General features: G+C 47.2%; 1 protein-coding gene across 1 annotated transcript; it reads right to left on the bottom strand.

Moving 5' to 3' along the window:
- Positions 1 to 7,982: 7,982 nt before the first annotated feature.
- Fgf6 (fibroblast growth factor 6) lies at positions 7,983 to 20,643 on the bottom strand. The gene is made up of 3 exons (XM_005084069.3): positions 20,298 to 20,643; positions 18,759 to 18,862; positions 7,983 to 11,984 (listed from the first exon to the last, which is right to left on the bottom strand). Exons 1-3 carry the CDS (start codon positions 20,641 to 20,643, stop codon positions 11,808 to 11,810), a joined length of 627 nt encoding a protein of 208 aa, XP_005084126.1. The 3' UTR covers positions 7,983 to 11,807.
- Positions 20,644 to 22,528: the final 1,885 nt, after the last annotated feature.

The raw sequence follows: 22,528 nt of genomic DNA, 5'->3' as shown, positions 1-22,528 counted from the left end.
GGTAAGTTCCTCACTGGAAGTTTTCTGTCAGAGAGTTCTAGGCTGTGTCAAGTTGACAATTAAAGCTAACTAGGACAATACCAGAGGATTGTTTTTAAAATAAATGTCCTTATGGCTTGTTATCAGCAAGTGTTTTATTGGAGCACCTATTTTATCCACCCTTCCCTGAAATACCCTGTGCCACTCACTACCAACAGCTATGTTTACTCAGTATAAGGCCAAGTAAAGTGCAGAATTCTCAACGTTTACTCTTCACTTGGACTTATGAGGCAGGCACAATTATCATGCCCATTTTTTTTGCAGAAGAGGAAACTGAGGCTTACATAGCTTACCTAGGACCAGGTATCTCTAGAATGACACCCCAAGTCTCCGACTCTTGCTGTCTACCTCTTAGGTCCACACTCTCAACCTTCCACTGAGCTGAATGTGTTCTCTGAGGGGGCTGAAGCACAGGCTAGGGGTCAGTTTAGAATGTTCCCTTTCCCCCCACCCCCAGCTCAGAGCACTTCAAGTTTTGCCACCCTCTCCTCACAACGAGCCAACTTTTCTCCAGCAAGTTCAAGCGGATCCTGATTTTAAGCATCACTGAGCTCTTTCTAGGCAAGAACTGATCTGTTTATTCCTAAATTCAGCATCCAAGTTCTCACTGGCGCCCATCATCCTTAGGCTCTGGTGATGAGTATTAGTCAGGAGACAACCACAAGGGGGCGGAACTAACAGCTCTGGAGATGAATTGCCCTGACTGGGGCAAGGACGTCAGATTTGGACAATTGAAATGCGTTTATTCAGAAAAATAAACAGTGCTGTGAAGCAAGTGAGGAACATGGGAAGAAGGCTAGGAAAAAAGAAACAATTTGGAGGGTGTTTTTAGAGTTTCTAGAACATCTGGAAAGCATGGGGGAATCCAGCTTGTCATACCTTATAAAGTGTTTACATTTTTAGTTCCTCAAATAGCATTTTATCAACCAACCAAGTAACTCACAACCCATGTGTTATGCTTATGAAAAGAACACACTTATACTTCTGAGGATGGTTAAAAACAATGAACTGTTTTCTACAAATCTCCCCCTAATGTGGCTCCTTTCCTTATCTCTTCTTTCTTCCCAGTTGCTATACATGAATTTAAACTATTTTAAACCTGTACAGAGCATGGCTTCGCAGACAAGGCTAGAGAAGGATACATAACAGTGTGCAGTGGTCTTATGGATCTAACTACATTCAAGAATTCACGGGATTTACCCATTGTGAGAGTCAGACAATAAGAATTTTGAAAGGTGATGTTCTAGAAGAAATTGTTTTAGGATCTTAGGAGGACCTGGAATCCCCTAAGATCTAGAAAGGGGCTTCAGTAGGGCCTGATGGGAAGCTTGACATGTGCCCTCCCAGTCACTTCCCATGCCTGCACCCCACTGCTCCCACCCTGCCCTCCTCAGGCGGACGGATGCAGTGAACTGCTCCGAGATCCCTACCTGTGAAATCCCAAGACAGTGAGGGATGCGGGGGTGGGGGGGTGCGGAGTGGGGGGCATGCTACTGCTATCTGAGAGTTCAGATCGAAGTACAGGCTGTTACTGCTCCAGCTATACACATTCATGGAGTTTGTTGGGGAAGGAGTTTCTGCATTTTCCCAGGAACATAGCTTGGGACATTTGTTAGTGAAGGGGTGACATTGCCTAGGGAAGTAGCACAGAGCCCAGAGAAAGGAGGCAGTGGTTGGCTGGCTTTCTGAGGAGGCAGAGTGAGGGAAAAGGCCCACACTGATGATAAGGTCACTGGATCCCGGACGTTGTAAGCAAGGGACCTTCAGAGGTGGGGGCCTCTGAGTGATCCGAAGCCATTTCTACGAGAGCGTAGGGTTTGGGCATTTCTAAAGTGCGGCAAACACAAGCTCATCTTCCAACAGGCCTGCTCAGGTGAGAGCCTCCCTCTCCCCTGCTTTCCTCCTGGCCAGTACCCATTGGTCCAGAGGAGAAGACTCGGGAGAAGGCAGGAAGAGAAAAGCAGTCACAACCTTCCTTCTTCCTCTTGCATCTGGGAAAGGGGTCGTACTGGAAATGAAGACGGATATGCACCTCACTCTATTCTGGAGTTTGTTGTTTCTGGCTTGTCACCACATTTTTGCAGCAGGAGAAGACTCCATGGCTTCACAGATAGCCATGAGGGGACAGACAATACTCCAGAGTGTTTAATTTTGCATCCAGGGACACTAACCTCACCGACCAAATTTAAAAAGAGCTACGAGAGACAGAAATAAAATCGCTCTACACTAGCACCCTTCAGCTGTGCTTGTCCATGCACTAAATTTGTTTCATATATGGAGGGCTGAAGAAAATGTGGCATCTGAGCAGCAATGGCCTTCGGGAGGGGGGATTATAAATGAAGATTGTTTCTTAACTTCTGGGAGCTTTAGTCAGCTTTCTGGCTCAGTGGCAAATTACCTGAGTTAAGTCAACTTAAAATAAGAAAAGTACACATTGGCAGAGGTTTCAACCCATCACACACTATGGCAGAAGCATGTGGCCCGGGTCCGCCCCCTTTGTGGTAGCTAGGAAACAGAAGAGGACGGAAGACAACATCCAGTTCAAAGCACACTCCTTGGTCCTGAAGGTTTTTTCCCTTTAAGACTCCTATCTTGGCGGGGTGGTAGTGGTGCATGCCTTTAGTCCCAGCACTTGGGAGGCAGAGACAGGTGGAGTTCAGTGAGTTCAAGACCAGCCTGGTCTACAAAGTGAGTTCCTGAACAGCCATGACTGTTAACATAGATAAACCCTGTCTCAAAAAAAAAACCTAACAAACAAACAAAAACCCTTATCTTTTCTATTCTAGAAAAAGAACCCAGGCCCTTGTGCATGCCAGGCAAACACGCTACCATGAATTCACATTCCCAGGCCCACCACCTCTGAATCACCGGTGCCACAGGCTAGTGAACAAACCTTTAACAGAGGTGCCTTTGGGGGACTTTAAGATTCAAGTCAGAATACTGGAGCTTCCTATATATATTTTTTTGCCATCTAAATTTTTAAGCAAGACATGTTTTAATTTTACAAGCAGGACAATGGTATGCGCAGGGAAGAAGTGTGTGTGGGGGGGAGTGGAGAGATGGCTCAGCAGTTGAGTACTGGCTGCTCTTCCTGAGGCACCATGGTGGCTCACATCTGTCTTTAACTCCAGTGCCAGGGGATCCAATGGCCCCTTCTGGTCTCCAAGGGCATCAGGTAACTCCAGTGCCAGGGGATCCAATGGCCCCTTCTGGTCTCCAAGGGCATCAGGTACACACACGGTACACAGACATACATGTAGGAAAAACACCCACACCCATAAATAAAATAATTTAAAGAATTTAAGAAAGAAATGAAAATAGACAGTCTTTTAAAAATGAAATTGAAGTTATATAGGAAGAAACCCTATTTGACTAAAGTTCAGAAGCCAAGTACTTCTGGCCTATAGTGGAGGATGGTGTGGGAGGAGGCCCAGAGGCGGAGGCCTGATCCCCATATGGTAAAACAATAAGTGATAGTGAGCACCAAAAGAGAGTGAGCGTCCACTTCCCTTGCCCATGACCCTGGCCTCTCACACCTCTCCATCTCCCCTGGGTCTCTTTCCTCAGGGCAAACCTATGGACCCTCTACTCTAGACAGATGGTGATAACTCACAACCCTTAGCAATTCCAGGTGGAACTTGCTTAGGATGGGAACTCCCGTGCTAACATGGACACTAGCATCCAAAATGCTTCCTTCCTGTCTTTCCTTCCCAGTCCACGATTCAGCGAGAGGGTCTTAAGTTCATCCGAATCACATGGGTGTTACACCACAGCACAGGGCTTCTCAACCTTGATCCCATTGCTATTTGGGACTATTCAGCAGATGTAGGGTATGAATAGTATCCTTAGCCATTTTCCAGTGGTATCCATAATTGGTTGTGATAACCAGAGTAGTCTTTGAACATTATCAAATGTCCCCAAGATGTTAAAATCCCTGCTTTCGATGTAACTGCCTAGTTCACTTAATCACAAGAAGAGGACCCCCTTTTGGGGCTATTTATATCGACAACAGATCCTCTCAGATTCTGATCAATGTGCCAACTGCAGACTCCTTCCTGGAATGTTGTGAAAATGACATCAAATATGAGGTCAGACTTGCTCAGGTGGCAATGAGGCTCTGCAATAGGCTTCTCTTTCACCCACCAAATCACAGGTCAAAACATTAATTTCTTGTGTGACTGTATTTGGAGATGGGATAATTTTTTATTTTATTATTTTAATTTTAAATAGCTTGTTTTACATGTCAATCCCAGTTCCCTCTCCCTCCCCTCCTCCCACATCCCCTACCATCCCCCCCAAGCCTCCCACCCTATCCCCACTTCCTTCCACATAGGGGATATCTAGAGTCTGTCATTTCACTCAGAGCAGGATCCAGGCACTCCCCTAAGAGTCCAGGCTGAGAGAGCAACCCTCTTTGTGTTATGGACACATGAAGTCCATTTGTATGCCAGGGATAAATACTGATCCACTGCCCAGGGCCCCATAGGTTGCCCATGCCTCCTCACTGACTCTCACATTCAGGGGGTCTGGATCAGTCCCATGCTGGCCTCCCAGCTGTCGGTCTGGGGTCCAAGAGCTCTCCCCTGTTTGGATCAGCTGTCTCTGCTGGTTTTGCAGGCCCACTCTTTGCCAATTTGCTCATTGCTCCTCTCTCTCTGTCACTGGGTTCCTTGGGTTCAGTTCAGTATTTAACTGAGGTTGTTAGCCTCTGCTTCTATCAGTCACTGGATGAAAGCTCCAGGATGGTTATAGACATCAAGTTCACTATCAGGAATGGGCATTTGAGGTGGTCTCTACACTATTGCTTAGCTTGCCTGTTGGTGTCATCCCTTTAGATCACTAGAGGTCACACTGGTGCCAGATCTGTCTTCTAACCTATGATTCCCTCTTACCCCTATTCTACCCCCCCACTCAACCTTCCTGTTTCCCCATGACCTACTCTCTCTTCCTCTTCTCCTGCTCTCTTCTTCCCAGCTCCCACTCCCCCCCCTCGCTGTGCTAGGAGATGGGATAATTAAAGAGCCCATTAAATTTAAACAAAGAATTGAATTGTGGGGTGGAGGACGGGGTGCATTCAAAGTTTTGGGTTGAAATATCTGTTAAAGCACCGTTGGCAATTGAGAATTTTATGTGTCTTGGAGTTGCATTCTCAGCATTTCTGATTGCACAAAAGTGTGGGAGAAGCTGTGCCTGGGGACACTCTCAGAACTTCAGGATTCTGCAGTAGGAGATAGAGGATCTTAGCTTGAGGCCAATCTGGGCTGTGAGACCCTGCTTGCCTTCAGGGATGGGGGCAAGGGTAGGGGTAAAACTAGAGAATACAGGACAGATACTTGGACTGAGAATGAACAGAGTAGAGAGTATCCCTGGGATAGTGTTGTCACAACAAAACATTTGGATATCTGCTATGCGATTCTTCCTTCGCTCCATGGAAAGTTGGGAGCATTATTATTCTGTGGGGTGCCTGTTTTTCAGGTGAGACAGAAGGGCCCTTTTGCCTGTCTTTATGTTAACACTTGTTTGGTTTGAGAGTCTCAGAAGTAGGCATACATACTGCCATGAGAGTGGCAAACTGACTTCCTCACTGACCTGGATAAGGGAGACAGATGGTCCCGAAAGGAATCCGAACCCTTTGGGATTTATCTCAGTCAGTGGTGGAGGCAGGCTCCTGAGGCTTAGATTCAGCCTGTAAACAGCATCCTGGGGCCAGGCTGTGATTGAGATGGTGGATCAGATGTCTTTCCATCCCTCCATCACTGCTCTACCCAGCCAGCATCTTCTGTAACCTGGGACACTTCAATTGGAAGCCTCCAAATTGTTCTTGTTTGCCAAGTTATTTCAAGCCCACCCTCAGTGACATACTTCCACCAGCAAGGTCACATCTCCTAAGCCTACCCCAAAAGCTCCATCAGCTGAAGATTAAGTATTCAAGCATTTGAGTCTACGGGGGACATTCTCACTTAAACTGCTACAACACAAGATACAATGTTGTTTTTAATCCGAGAGCTTTAACTTTACTTACCATGGCAAGGAGGTGAAAGGTCTGAAGATAGGAGCCTCAGAAAGACTATGTACAATAGTGTCACACAAAAACTCTATGGCACGCCTGGCGTTGGTGGCGCACGCCTTTAATCCCAGCACTCGGGAGGCAGAGGCAGGCGGATCTCTGTGAGTTCAAGGCCAGGCTGGACAGACAGCCTCCAAAACAATACAGAGAAACCCTGTCTCATAAAACCAAAAAAAAAAAAAAACCCAACCAACCAACCAAACAAAAAACCTCTATGGCACAGTTTCTCACCACCCATCTTGAGTCCCATCAACACTGCCCTCTTATTTTGTACCTGCAACAATGGCCACATTTTAGATCAAAGAAGGTGCCATATTCTCTCCCTTTTTCCTAGTAGCCCTACCGTCAAGCATCTCTTGTATTCTTCCCCCAGAACACTCCCTCTGTCCTGCCTTCCAACCCCCAACTGCTCCTCTTCCCTCAGTCTAACGCCCTCAAGAGTTCATCTTTCTCCAGGATTGCTTCTCTTATCCACTTGTGTGAGGTCAAGGCCTTGTTCTAAATTCCATAGGACACAAAAATTTTCTCTTCCACACCCTCATTACTGTTTGTTGGAATTGTTTCACATCTGCCTTCCTTGTGAGTCGGTAAGCCCATGCAGAATTTGTCAAATGATATTCCAAGGGAACAGCATGGTTTCTGGAATACAGCAGGAGGCTAGAAATATGAATTGCATGAATAAATGTAGAAATATTCCAAGTACCAGGGCATTCTTCCAGGAGTGTTTAGATATGTGCAGAACCCAGCATTGCTCAAATGAAGCATGCATTCTTCTCCCCCAAGAGATGAGCACAGAAGAAGCAAGGGAGAGGTGACGGCTGGAGCAAGAACATGCAAGGGGACTGTCGTGGGAGGCCCAGGAAGGGCATGCGTAGGGGAAGGGGCTTACATTCCTTGGTCTTCATCATCTTTGCTTAATACTATGAAAGGACTTTATAACAGAGAATGGCTCTCCTTGAGCAAATGTCCTGCAGTTCATTCCTCCTACTAGGCAATAATTTTCAGTGTCAGGTAAGTAAATAAATATGGACCCTTGGACCTCCATGTGTCCCATCAGAGTCTATGGAGTGGGCTTGGGGATCTACAAGGTAATGTGATCTTGGGTGTTGGATTTTGTCCTCATCCAAATTTTTATTTTTTGCAATATTAAAAAAAATCACTTGGTCGGGGAATGGGAGAAGCTGGAGATGAGAAGGATAACACAGTTTCTCCCCCATCTCTTCTCCCCAACTCCTCCCTCAGCCCACCAGGTGAGGGTTTTTTCCTTAAAGATGTATTTATTTTGTTTTATATGTTTAGGCATTTTGCCTGCATGCATGTCAATGTACCATGTGCATGCAAAGCCCTCAGGGCCAGGAGAGGGCGTTAGATTTCCTGAAACTGCAGTTAGAAACATTTGTGAGGTGTGGGTCCTGGAAACTGAACCCAGATCTGTTGGAAGAACAGCAAGTTTTCATAAGTATTAAGCCATCTCTCGACCCCACATTAGCTTTTGGACTGTACATCTGTGAGAGAATGGGTGAGGTCTACCATGTTTCTCATGTATCCTCCAAACCTAGCTTAGCTGAGGATGAGATACATATTAATTAGTTCTAGGTGGGTAAATGAGTGGATGGATTCCCAGGCAGAAAAATGCTTATAACTTAGATGGAGGCAGAGAAGAAGGGGCATATAGCCTCCTTCTGTATTAGGTTATGTCCTTTCCATTTCTTGGACAGATGCCCCATTTGTAATAGGGCCAATAGGCTCCCCACAAGTTCTTTCTGCCTTCATCATCCACAGCACCAGAAACCTGTGTTCAACCCACCCACCCCTGCTTCCTAGTGCCCATATAAGGGGTAGACAATTGAGACAAAAATCAACTACAACCCAGAGATTTGTTGTCGCTTTTAATGGGAGGGGTGGAGTCAAACAGTTTAGAGAAATGTATAAAAAGACCTTTAACTTCTTGCTGGAACATGTTATGGTTTGTGCATAGCACATACATATTAAAAATAGAAACATCACATTTCACAAGCACATGACTGAACAGCTTCTGGATTTCTTACCCACTGCCCTCAAGCTTGAGGACAGGTCTGCACCAGGACCCAGCCCGAGGTCCTTAACAGTGAAGACAAAGAGGACCGTGTCTGAGGCTGGGGTTTCGGTAGTTCATGAGGTATACAAACATGGCTCCATGTTGGCGATCTGCACACTGCCCTAGAGTCAGGGTCTGGTTGGGGGTAGCCACTCTACTCCTGCTCCATGAAGAGACTCCATCCACTCAGATGTAAGCATAGCTTCGAGTATTTCTGTTGGTTCCAGCCTTGTTCCAACATTTCTATCTTTGGTGCTGTTTCAAAGAAGTGGCATGGATGGCTAGGTCATCATGGAGAGGGAAGGTAGGAGAAACTCACTGTGAGGAGGGGGTGTCACCTGTTCTGTGACGAGTGACTTGGGGTTTTACTTAAGGGAAGACATAAGGATAGAAAGTTGATGCTTTCTAGCTTAGCTCCATACAAAAAATGGCCGGAAAGGAATCTCAGCAGAGATGTTATTATGCTGGAGACTTAGGGCCAGCAACCACAGCACTCGTGACAAAGGCAATGAGAGTCATGGACTCTTCAGTGTCCTTCCTTCTTCAGAACCTGAAGCATCTGTGGTCTTGGGGCAGTGAAAGGGGCTGGAGGCCACATGTGAAGAATGTCAAACCTCACAGGCTAGGACTGGGGACAGGATCGGATTTCAGGCCTAGGCTGTTTTATCTAGAGATAAACATATGTCTAAAAGGAAGACAGGTTGTATTGATTCAGATAACAAGAAAAAAAGACCTGTTCTTAAACCATAGAATGGTTGTGACCAAGGGCTTGGAGCAATGTGTGAGGATAACTTTGTCTGTTGGGGTAACTGTGGGATGCAACAGAGCAGGAGTCTGGGAAGGGTAATGACAGGGTTTCATTATTAGACTGTCCACTGTCTTCCAAAGGAAGGTAAAAATATGTATTGGAAGTAGGAAGCAAAGAGGTGTCACAAGGCAGTGGGACGATGAGATGTTTTGTCTGCACATCTGTGCAGTGCCCTTGGAGCCAGGAGGGATGGGGTGTTGGACATTAGGGAGTAAAAGATGGCTGTAGCCACCTTGTGGGTACCAGAAACTGAACCTAGTTTCTCTGAAAGAGTATCAAGTGCTCTTAACCACTGAGCCATCTCTCCAGGTCTGCCCCCATGAATTTATATATTGCATATCAGTGAGAGGGTTACAAACAATAGCTTCGAGGAGAGCAGGTGACCAGGAAATAACACTCCACCCCTGTTCACAGTGGCCTGAGAGAAGGCATTTACCACACCTCTCACTGGCTGTGTTCTTCTCTTGTCCCTTAATTTGCCTGTGAATTGGGCTTCACCCAAGTCATTTGAGGTCAAAGAGAAACCTCTTAAGAGAATTTCTTTCCATGAGAAAAAGTTGAAATTATCAGCCATGCATTGGACCATAAAGGAAATCCTCGTGCCAGTACTGCTTCCCATCAGCTGGACACTGGGCCTGCTCCATCCGGGGATTCTGTAGCTTCTCTTTCATACCCTGATCACGAAAGGCGCAAGTGGACAATTGGTGAAACTTCTTGTCAGGATTTGAGCAGCCTCCTGAGCCTCAGCAAAAAGGGGGGAAAATCCAGCAGCCCAGTGGCTTGCAACCTCTCTAGAGTACAGTGGCTTGAGGTATGTAGGTCTAAAGATCTAGAAAGAAAGACAGGAAGGGAGGGAAGGGAGGCAAGGAGGCTGGTGGTTGACTGTCTCGAGGCTTAAAATATTTTTTCCTATCCCTATCTCAGACCACAGCCCCAGCCATCCTGTCCTTATAGTTCCATCAAGAATGAACACACTCAAAATTCCAAGTGACCAATTTCTCACAAACCCTGTGATGAGGTTGATGGCACTGGCGAAGATGTCCTAAAGAAAGGTGTCTTTCTCTCCTTCCCAACTGACTTGCACTCCAACATCCTAGCAGTTAAGATGGGCCAGTTTCTCTTCCCCTTACACTGAGCCAAGACTGGGTTCCTTGTAGTTGGGGATGTTCATGTTAATTTGTCTCACCTAGCTCCTACCCTTCCTCCTCACCCATCGCTTGTCCACCCTGACACTTGAGGGCAAAGGAGGGAGCTAGAATGGTGTCTCTCTTTTGTATTGCCAACCTCCATCTTCCACTCAGAGTCCCTGAGCTCAGAGCTTCTACAGAGTGGTGAAGCTACGAATAGAGAGGTATGTTGGAGAGGGAGGCATTTGCAACAGATGAGGGATTGCCTTGCAGGTCAGGGCTCCCAAGAGTAGCAGAGGGTGTCAGGTCATTTTGTAACATATGCTGAAAATATTTGTGCACTGATATGGCTCTCACTGGTATCAGATTTAGGAACATTCCAAGAGTTCAGGAATCTGCAGGCTCGAGGCAGACCACATTTATAGTCTCTCGGGGAACCTCAGTTTAAAATACTCTCAAAGGACAAGAGGCATGAAGGCATTGTAGAGCAAGAAGCCACTTCAGCTTGGCTGCCTGAATCCCGGGATTATCACGCCTCTCCTACTGTAGTGAGGAAGAGGGGCACACACAAAAGGTCTCAGTGCCCATCCTACGGCATCCAGGAGGCATTGTGTATGTACGATTGGGACAGTGAGGAGGAAGTGAGGGTATCTGGTGAGAACTTGGGCGCGTTTCCTGGACATAGTTGGAGAGGGATCACCGTGGTGAGTCCAAAGCCTCTGGACTTCCTTCATGCCCTAATTTGCACACTGCCCTTCTTTGCCAGGGAGGTTGCCATTATTAGGATCCTTGTCATCTGAGGTTAAAATAAGACCTGGTTCAAAGTGAGGAAACGTTATGGGCAGGCGGCCTGGTGCTGGCCAGTTCTTAGAGTCACACACAGCTTAAAGCCCTCCAGGCAGTGCTGCTCTCTACAGAACATCCAGTCCCTCTGCCTTCCCAGATCTCCCCAATGGCCACAAACACTGTTCTATCACTTTCTTCCAAGGAGGGGTCTCCTTGTCCCCCAGCTTCCTTAACAATGCATCGTGGAGTTCTCAGAAGTCCAGTGGGCATGGAGTCCAGGGTGCCAGGTTATTTTTTTCTAGTTTGCAAATACTTTTTCAACCCCCCCTTCCTCCCTACATGTAAAAGACAGCCGCTCACTGTCACTCAGACACCTGGTGCAGTTAATGCCTCTGGATGAATGGATGTGGATGAATGGGTGATAAGAACAAGATATAATGAGGCACACCTCAATCCCGCTGACTTGACAAGTGATGCTTCGACAGGAAGATTCTTGCAGTGACAATGTCAGGAGAAAGAAAAAAATTTTTGAAATGCCTTTGCTCTGAGAATCTACACGAAGATGTGTGGGTATGCATGGCCACAGGTACACTCCCATCCTGGCCTTTTCTTATGCATGGGACCACAAGTCACAAGTATCATATATACTGTCTCTCCTCAGGTGAGGTCAAAGTACAGGATCCACTGCCATTCCGAGATGTCAACTGCAACCCTTCAGTCATGCGGGTTACATGCCATGCAGTCCAGTGGCCAAGGAAACCAACTCCGGTCTCTTGAGGCACAAGATAAGCCAGACTCAGAAGTCACAGGATATGAGCAGAGAGCAGAACTGTTCTCTTGTGGAAAATTCCAACAGAAAAGACGCAGCTGTCATTTTGTGAGCCTTCCTGCACTCGTGGGTCCTTATATCCTGGGGAGGAAGTGAGTGACAGTCATGATTGGGGACACCTTGCTGCCCCGCTTTACCCGTCCATATTTGCTCAGTGCGATGTAGGTCCCTCTGTACAGGTCTGACTCGTAGGCGTTGTAATTATTTGGAAGGAGGGTTTCTCTGAACTTGCATTCCTCTTGGAAGCTGGGCTGTGAAGATGAACAGACAGCAGAGACCCAGTGATAATTAAGAAATGCCCAAACACAAGCGGAGCTACACACAGGCAACCTTTCCTCTGTGCCCCTCCCTTCCCTTGGTAAAAACACAACCACAGCGTGTACACGGCGAGGAGGGAGACACATGACAGGCTAGGATGGGAGGCACCTCAGAGCCCTCACAGTTCCTCTCACTTGCCCTCCTACACCAGAAGGAAGCCAAGGCTTGGACCGTAGAGGTATGACAATCATATCCTGTGGGAGATCGGAGCAGGGCTTACAGACTTCTAGGCAGGGGTACTTTCTACCAAGTCCTCAGGTGAGAATGTGTTCTATCCAAAGGAGGGGTCATGGAGGGTGACAGTGAGTTGTGCCAAACCTATAATGAGAGGTTGTCTGGAAGAGCAGGATGGAGGCCCAGACCACTGCTCAATGACTTTTCTACTTCCCAATAGTGTGAGCCTGGACAGTCTCCTCCACTCAGAGTCTCGGTTCTTTCATGAAAGCTATGTGGTGCCAGGGAGATGGTGGGTTAGTGGGTAGAGGAGAAGAGAAACAAGTGAGCTCTTGAGTCCTTTCCAGGATTGTCTCTTCCCACCCACAGTGCTGCTGTCCTAAGTTTGTAGTCCCTTAAAGACCAAAGGCTCATTTTCAGTTTTGACTTTGAGCCCATAAGGTGAGTGGAGCTTCATAGACCGCACCATTCTCTGGGGTCTGAGATAACAGCCATCTTTATAGAGGAAAAGAACCTGGTTCCCAAGGGAATCAGGCAGAGAGCTGTAGAGGAAGTTGCTCTGTGCCGCCCATGGGCTACCATGTGGGCTAGGCATATGCACATGTGCATACCCATGTACCAGCAACCACAGTTCAACGGCTCTATGACTTCTCCCTGGTGCCAAAGGTGTCCTTGGATTTCTGAAATAAATTTGTTGTGGGACATTTTAATCTCCCTGTGACACTCCCGAAACTGTCAATAAAATTTACCTTGAATCAGAGGACGGTGTTAGCTACTAGCTGACCAAAATTAGCCATAGAGGTTTTGGAGGACCCAGGACATAGAGAGAGGGAGAGACACAGGAAGAGTAGGGAGGGGCTTAGGAAGATTCTCAGCCCTTTTGGATTGAGGAAAAAAGACAGAGGTCACTGATCACTTCTCTGACACTTCTCTGATCAATCAGGAGTTCACCCCGATATCTGACTCCTGATTATTTACTGATAAAAGAATAATTAGACAAGTGCTTCAGAAGTCTGTGCACCCAGCCTCAGCAGGAATGGAGACACATGGGTCTCCCTTCATGTTGCTATAATGGGGTGATAGAGAGCACTATCATCAGTACTCTAGAGCCTCTAACAGCATTTGAACAGCACCTGAGCCCTATGGACATGCAGACTCCACTCCACCCCAGACACGGATCCCAGGGATCAAAGGTCAGATTGCAGGGAGAAAGGCATTTGATACTGTAACTGCTAAGGTCCCAAGACTAGGGATCCTCAGTGTTCTTCCTTGTATAGTGTTATTCCTTCTATATAGGGCAATTCACAGCATCTACTAGAATTGTTTTTTTAATTGGAATAATCGATGATCAGCAATTCTTCTAGGAACAAATCATGGCATTCAATTCCTACATGTGTACAAAACTTGGCACAACAGTTTTTAATATCAAGAATCCCAAACAGCCAGTCTCTACTAAGGGGGAACAGTTGACTCAGCTATGACCGATTAAACTATGGGGTTCTATAAGCCATGAAAAGAAAACCTTTTGCACATTTACACTGGACTATCTCAAAAACATATTACCAAGTGAAGATACATAGTTTGAACCCATGTCTTGCAGAGGATATGGGTTCGAGTCCCAGCATTCACATGGTAGCTCACAACTGTCTATAACTCCAGTTCCAGGGGATTCAACACCCTCTTCTGGCCCCTGAGGGCACCAGACACACAGGTAGTGTACAGACATGTATGCAGGCAAAACATTCATACACATAAAATTTTAAAATCCTTGAACTTCTGTAGTGTGACTTTTAAAAGCCACCAGCACATACACTCATGCACAAACAGGTTATTCACGGATTGGTCCACAAGGAACTGTTCACACAGGTTGAATCTCAGGAGGAACTTATAGGCATCAAGGCATTGGTAGGGGTGAAATTTAAGTTGTGTGACAATATTTTGTATTTTTCCTTCCTTCTTAAACCATTTTCATGTGCTATCTACCCACATAAGTAATTTATTTAAAATGGCAAAGGAGTTCAAGGTACAAGATGGGCCAGGAAGTGAGGGGAGGCATTTCTATCAGACGCAGTGGTCTCTCGTGGTGATGCAGCCCCTCCACCCACCTGCCTTCCCTCTGTTCTAATTTTGTTTGCCTCCAGAGAGGAACTCACCCAGCCAGTTTCCAGGGGAATTTATTTCTGATCTGGATAGTGGTTAAGGGAGAGGTTTTTGTGTGTTGTTTGCAAACTGGTGAGAGGAAATCGGACCTTAGGGCGGAGAACAGAGCAGAGGAAGGGAGAGGAACTACGCCATTGGGTTGAAAACTATGGGCATTACCCACATCCCATTTCCTAGAATGAGTCCGGCTAAGAGCCACCGTTTTTGAAAACATCTGTGTCACTGTGGGTACATATACAGATGACCATATGTATCTGTGGATTCTGTACCCCTAAAGTCAGCTGACCACGGACTAAAAAATATTTGGGAAAAGATTGTATCTGTATTGGATGTGCACAGATTTTTATTTCCTAATAAATTGTTCCTTAAAAAAACAGTACAACATCTATTAAAGTAGCCTTTGTGTGATATTTAAGTGTTAATCAAATGGTGAGTCAAAATGTCTGAAAGGATGCACACAGGTCATATGAAGATGTCACAGCATTTTTATGAGGCACTTCAGCACATAGAGATTTGGAGGTCCATGGGGCTCCTGGAACCAACTTCCTGAGGATCTGAAGAGAGGCAACACTTTACCTGCTTTCTGCTCAGCAGACATTTTTTGACAGGGGCAGTGCTGGGAGTGGAACCAAAGGCCTTGTGCTCATCCCAGACTTGCTCATCAGATTTGATTATTCAAGTCTGTCCCATTCCCCCTGTTGGTTTTTGTTTTGCTGTTTAAAGTTGATTGCTTTTGTTCCCATTTTGTCCTTTCTCTCTAACCCATTTTCTATCTCTGGTCTTCCCAGAACTCTCTACAAACCTGACATTGGAAAAAGAGCTCATGTTCTTTAGGAGCCTCTTGCCTGCCCCTGATGCTGTCAGTCCCCCATCCTCAGGCCATTCAGGCGATTTGGGGGTTTGTGACATGACATCACCATGTACAGTTCCTGGAACCTACTGATGGCATTTTCCACAGGACCGTGGTGGTACTTTGTGCCCAGCCTCCATGTTGCCTCCATCATACCTCTGAGCTTTGAGTTCCTATAGCTCATGAGCACTGGTTCTTTGGCTTGGTGAGAAAGGCCCTTAGCCAAGCAAACACCGTGTTAATAAAAGCAGCTACCACATATTATGACTTGAACAAATGAAAACAATTCCACCAGATCACATTTCCCCGGCCTGCTGCTCTCAAGCACCAGCGTAACAATGTCTTGAATTCCATGTAGGACCAAGCACAGCCATTCATTTTAAAAGACATAGCCTTTAACTCCCCCAATGCAAAAGCATTGTGCAAAGTAAGGTATCCCTGGGTGTTTGGGCTGAAATACCTCAGGTAAAAATGGTCCCAAAAGTTGTGGGACAGCGGGGATGCTGCCACACCCATCCTCTTGTGTTTATACAGAGCTCAGTCACCTCTGTCTTTCAAGATCTTTATCCCATATGTGCTCTGGACACGTGTCCCTATTACACCCGGTCACATGAGGAGGGGGAGGTTTGCGTGTCATTGGGATCCTACTGATTAGAAGTATGTGAACTGGTATAACCTCTTCTAAGTGCAATGTGCATTTTTCTCAATGGATGGCCACAGGACACCTTCAGGAAGGATACATGATGACTTCCTGGATCTTAAGGGGGGTAAGAATATTGGGGTTCACTCATATTCTGCTCCAGTCAATATTCAAGATGGCAAAAGTCCAGGCTGTGAGAAGCTCAGCGACTTTGCCTGAAATAAGTCCAGCAGCTAGAGAGTAGGACTGGGCAGCAATTGGAGGGCTAGTTCCCATCTGCCCTGCCAAATGAGCTTCCCCTGCCAGCTGTCTATGCGTTATCTGCAGAGTCTGGAGATGGTTCTGCACACAGTTGCAACTGGACGCAGGGACAGAGCCAGAGACTGTGGACACCTCGAGTCTCCACCTGCACAGAGAGGCTAAAGACCGAATGCTTCTCCAGGACCCTACAGGACCCCAGGTACGTGCTCAGTACAAGGGGCTGCTTATGTCATCTGTAGAGGGGGACCTTAGATTCCGTTACCCTTCATCTGAAAGAAAGAAGACCGCTTCAAGGAAGTTTTTCTTTGGCCTTGCTCACCCACCACACGGTGGCTGCCTTTTCCTCCTCATCTGTCCCCTTCCCCCCACCATGAGAAATGCCATTTAGAGGTTACAGCAGCTGATCTACCGAGGGAGGAGGCAGCTCAGAGGGGTTTAAAGGGAAATAGTGTGAATGAAATCACCACCCAGCAGGAGTCTTCCTGGCTCCTGGGATCAGTTGGCAATTGTTTTTTTAGACTGTGATAACTGCTGCTGAGGGGTGGGGGGTGGGGAGGGGGGTTGAACAGTGGCTGGTCTCCAGCCACACACAAAGCATCAGGTGCCCTAGCTGGGGCACTGCTGTCCAATGAGCTCTGATCTCTAGCCCTGGGGTCTAAGGGAGACTCTCTCACCAAGACCTCTTGCTTCCGGACTGTTGGATATGGAAACAGGAGGGTCATCTTTCAGAGAGGTCCCCACTCTCTCTGGCAACTTCTGTTTAGTGAGCACTCTAAATACCTTTAGTACCTGAGTCTGGGTGTCTCACACATCAGGGAAATTTGCTGCCGTGAGAGAGAGTCTACACTTTGGGATCATTTTCTCTTTAAGCCAAAATGTATGTTCCCAGTGCTCAGCTCTTCTTAACCAGAAATTTCGAGCAGGAAATTGCAACTCTCTCCTTTGCCATAAATGAATTCTTTTATAACTGAGGAAAATCTGTTAACTATGGTGTCAGATATGTTCCTATAATTTGGGCTTCTGGTAATTCGCCTGCTAAAATGCACACGTGGAGTCCTAGACCCAGCCATCCTAGCTGATGGGATTCTGGTGGCTGGTGAGGAGAATTTAGGAGGACTCACTCCACAGAAGGGTGCCTGTTCTTCCAAAGCCTTGGGTGGTCACAGGCTGCTTCCTGCTTCTACTTTCCCAGAGAGTGGTACATCGGCATCTGAGAATTCCATCTAGAAAATTCCATCTAGATCCCATCTTCCCCTCCTGCTGCCCTGGGGCCTGGCTTCAAACTAGGTAGACCCGCCATGTACCATGGAGCCTGGCAGCACCCACAGCTACCTGCACCTCTAAAAATGCCTCATAACCTAAAACAAGACAAAAAATGAAAACCAACAGAACAAAAACCTAAACCCTGAGCCAGACAGATTGACAGTCTCCATCCCAGTGATGTTGAGTGTCTGAAGCAGGTTCTGGAAACAGGATGAGTGCACACGGGTGGCTTCAGAACTGTGCTGGACAGGCACTGACTCTAGCCCACCCCATAAACCAACTTTGAGACACTTGCTCGAAAGGTTCAGAAGCAGAGATGCTCTGACCAGCTCCCTCGAGTATTTTCTCGACTTTCTTTGCTGGGAGATTTCCCCCAGGAACCCAGCACTGGTCCCTTCCTAAGCCTTCTGTCCCCCCAGAGATGGGAGGAACAGGCCCTTCACTCTCCCTAGGAACTCTTCCAGTGGATCTGAGGCATCCTTCCTCTTTAGCCCCTGCCCTCCTCTCCTCTTCTTCCTCATTTTTGGATTGAACCCAGAGCCTAGTACGTACTAGGTAAGCACTCTGCTACTTAGCTAGACCCAACTTCCTTATTTCTGTCAAAGGACCTCTTGGTTTTTTAAATCAACTTTATAGAGCATTTTTCTAACTCATGTTTTGGAATAGGTCAAGTCGCAGGCAGAGAGCCCTGGAAGTGAGTGGGTCAGAGAAAGTAGGGGTTTTGGCAAACAACGAAAGGGCCAGAATTTTCCCTCAGCGTTTTTCCCTTCCACAGTGATCTATAGTGCAGAGGGAGGGGTGGGGTCCAGCGCCTGCTGGGAAGATATGACAGAGGAGGATATTTCTATAGACCATGGGATCAGAGAGCAGAGGACATAAAACTCAGCCTAACATCTATCTCTCAAGACACTAATGAAGACAAGAGAGAGCCTCTGCAGCACTCCAGTGAAGTGTCTCCTGGAGGGGCGTGTCATGTGGGCAGCACACACAGGCTGATCCATAGGCCTGCCTTTCTGGGCCTTTCCAGTTCAGCCACCCAGACCTGACTGTGAGCCGGATGACAGCTTTGTGCCAGAATGCACATTCTTCCCTACCCAAGAGCTCTCTGAGCTGTGGCTTCTTTAAGGGCAAAGGTCCTGCAAGTGGGGTTGGGAGAACCACAGGCCTGTGCAGATGCTTCTCTGTGAAATAAAGGAAGCATGAGCTTCAAGGTGCCTTGTCAGCAAGGGCTCCTCTTCAGCCCTTCCTTCTTCCTTCTCAAAAAAAGAGTCAGCTCTCAGTGTTGTACATGTGCTGTTTCAGTGGTATGAGCTTCAGGGTTCCTGCAGCCTGGAGCTTCCCCTCACCTGAGTTACTCACCGTTGTGTACAGTCTTCCTTTACTGTTCATGGCGATGAACAGGGTGCTTTTCACACCAAAGAGGCTCACCACACCCCGCTCTACCGTGGAAATCTCCAGCAGGCCTGACAAAGAAAGGCAGAATACACACTAATGTTCATGTAAACTTGAGAGAGGAGACTCAAGTCCCTTCAGGGGCATCCAGTTGTCCCCTTCTTCCAAAGCTCAGCCTCTCCCTCACTTCTGTCCTTGTTCTCTCTAGCCTTATAACATCCCTTTGCTACACTAGCCACATCTTGTCACATCCTGTAGCACACTCGGTTCTGTCACACCCTATAGCACACAAAGTCTGTCACACCCTATAGTATAAAAGTCTGTCACATCCTATAGTATACAAAGTCTGTCACATCCTATAGCACACAAAGTCTGTCACATCCTATAGCATACAAAGTTATGTCACATCCTGTAGTATATAAAGTCTGTCACACCCTATAGTATACAAAGTCTGTCACACCCTATAGCATACAAAGTCTGTCACACCCTATAGCATACAAAGTCTGTCATACCCTATAGCATACAAAGTTCTGTCACATCCTATAGTATACAAAGTCTGTCATACCCTATAGCATACAAAGTTCTGTCACATTATAGTATACAAAGTCTGTCACACCCTATAACATATAAAGTTCGGCCACATCCTGTAGTATACAAAGTTCTGCATGGAAAAATTTTGCGTTGCAATTGGGGATCACAAGGAACATTCAAACATCTATTGAAGATTAGTTTTGAATCTGGGATTTCAGTGAATTTGTCAACTGAGGTCATTGACTTGGGTGAAGAAGAATGGGGGGGTGGAGAGGTAGAGATACAGCTCAGTGGTACAGTACTTGCATGTTATAGCTGGGCCCCTGGTTCAGTCTCTAGTAGCACACACACACACACACACACACACACACACACACACACACACACACAGTCAGTTTTGATTATCACTACTTAATGTCTGCTCCACACGCTTCAACTAGTTCACAAATACAGCAGCTGCAAAGGGCTAGATGGCTTGTCTGGGACCCTACCGTCTGAACATTGCCTTGGCTGGAAGACTATCCATGCAGGCACCTGACTCTACAGGAACCCCAGTGAGAAGGATGTGTCTCCGAGTGGCACTTTTCAGACCACTTGCCCTCTCAAAGAAGGAAGATAGAAATGTATGGATCTAACTAGGATGGAATATCAAAACTTATCTCCTCTACCAGTGCAGTTAATAGCTTTTCAGGCTGACTCCAGGACCAGAGATGAACCACTAATCCTGGAGCAATTACTAACACCAGGATGCAGTTATCTGAGATGATGGCTAAAAACACCGAGATGCATAGGTCTGAGCCCACTGGGCCTGCACCCCTATCTGGGCAGGGCAGGGTGGGATCAATCCATCTAAACACTGTTCAGCATGCTCCCTTTAGAATGCAGCCCCACCCACCAGCGCAAGACTCCTTCATCTTTTGATTCTGCTGGTGCCTGAGCCAGCAAGGACCGCAGCTGTCTGCTAGTGACACTCACTGTAGGGGTTCTCCTCGTGGGTCCCACTGATCCGGCCGTCGGGGGGCACCTGGAGGTGGAAGCCAATGCCCACGTTGCAGTAGAGTCTCCGCTGCCGCTTGATGCCCACCAAATAGCCACTTTCCCAATTCGCACCCGAAATCTCTCCAGCTAGCCCAGCTCGAGACCTGGACAAGAGGGTGCCCCAGCCTCTGGAGTCCAGCAGCGTGCCGTTGGCGCGGGTGCCCGCAGGTGAGGGCACCACCATGCCCACTAGGACGCCTAAGAAGACGAGAGCCTGCAGCGTGCCCTGAACATGTCCTACTCCCCGGAACATAGTGATGAACAGCCTCTGTCCCAGGGCCATCCACCTTGCCTCTCAGGCACGTGGTCAGAATTAATGGCCCTAAAAATACCGCCCTTCTTGTTTTTCTCCCCTCGGCATGGCGGCAGGGGCTTATTTTTGGAAGGCAGATGAAGGCTGCTGACATGAAACCAAAGCCTGCTTCAGGCACTTGGGTTGAGAGCAACGGGACCCAGACTGAGCTGCGGCTGGTAGGGACCATGGCTTGGGGAAGCTCTCTATCCAGCTTGCGGGGCTCCGTCCCGAGGTGATCCTATTTGATTTGACCTATCATTATAGTTCAGTAACCCGGCCCTCCCCTTCATCACCACCCTGACGTCAGCCAGCCCAGCTCACTTACCCAGGGCTGTAACATTAACCTGCTCCTGGGCCTGGCTGCCTCCCCAGACCCCCATCACCCTCCCCACTCCCCAGGGATTCTGAGAGCCACTGTCATTCCAACTATGAGGCAGGAATGAAGTTAGCAGGGAGCATCTCTGCGGGAGGGTGGAGCTGGCTAGGGGCCCAGGGAAGAGGGAGGCAGAGGCCACCCAGGACCCAAATTGGGCAGCAGTCCTTGCCCCACCATGCTGGCTTCCTTATTTAGAGGGCAAAGGGTAAAGGAAGATGGGAAAGGCATGGTGGCAGGTGATGATGCTGGCCTATAAGTGACTCTCAAGACCTATTCATGGAAAGAGCTCGTGGCTGAAGAGGGCCCTTCTACCAGGACAATGCATATTCCATACTGGGTGTATAGGAGAGGGTTTGTCCAGCAAAATGGGGGTGGTGGAGGCAGGGAGGGATGGGGTCACCTTTTCCTGCTCATGGTTCTGGCCGTGGTTTTCGCCCAGAGGGGAAAGTAGTGGCATGCAGTTCTCTTGCTTCAGCTCACCCTTGGCCTCTAATCGCTACCATTCCCCCTTGACCATTGCTCAAGTAGAGTCTGAGAGAAGCTATGAGGCTTATCACTGGCGGTAAATGACAGGATCAGGGCTTATACCTGCGCAGGTCCAAAACCTACTCATGACACTGCTTATAAATAGGAGCCAGATTTGCAGAGGCTACTACCGATTTTCCTTATTATGTACCAAGTAGACACTGAATGATCATTTCAGCAGGACAAAACGTTTTGTGGTGTGTGTGTGTGTGTGTGTGTGTGTGTGTGTGCTTAGACAAGTTCTCATCTATCCCAAGATGGCCTCAGATTCATTGTGTGGTCAAGGATGACCTTAAACTTCTGAATATCCAGAACTTGTATTACAGGAATGTGCTAACAAGCCTGGTTTTATGTGGTGCTGGGGATTGAACTCAAGACTTCATGGATATAAACAATCAGTCTATCAACTGAGCCATAGTCCTAGCTGCAAAATGACTTTTCCTTAAAAAAAAAAACTCACCAACTGCCTTAAAAAATGTCTGTATTTTCAGTAAACTTAAAATTATTTAAAACATTTTAAATTATGTGTATGTGTATGTGTGTGTCTGTCAGTATGTGCGTATGATGTTGGAGCTACCCAGCACGAGAGCTGAGAACCAAACTTGAGTTCTCTGCAAGGAAAGTAAGTGCTTCTAATGGCTGAGCCATCTCTCCAGCCCTTGGCAGTTAAATTTTGCTAGGCTAATATTACAGTTAAAAACTACTAAAAACATTTCTATACTTACCCTTACACCAAATTTCTTTTCTCAAGTGTCATTTAAGTAGAATGGGTATATTACCCAAGGTTAAAATTATTTTAAAAGGGTGTAAACGATCCTGGGCTGGTGAGATAGTTCGTTAAGAAACAGTGCTCTCGACCAAATCTCATGACCTGGGTCTGATCCCTTGGTCCCACATGGTAGAAGGAGAGGACTCTTGCAAGTTGTCCTCTTACCTACACATGTGGAGCACACACCACAAGCATGCATGTGT

The sequence above is a fragment of the Mesocricetus auratus genome, unplaced genomic scaffold (assembly GCF_017639785.1).
Source record: "Mesocricetus auratus isolate SY011 unplaced genomic scaffold, BCM_Maur_2.0 Super-Scaffold_100676, whole genome shotgun sequence".
Taxonomy (NCBI): Eukaryota; Metazoa; Chordata; class Mammalia; order Rodentia; family Cricetidae; genus Mesocricetus; species Mesocricetus auratus.
This window is presented reverse-complemented; position numbering and strand designations above follow the sequence as displayed.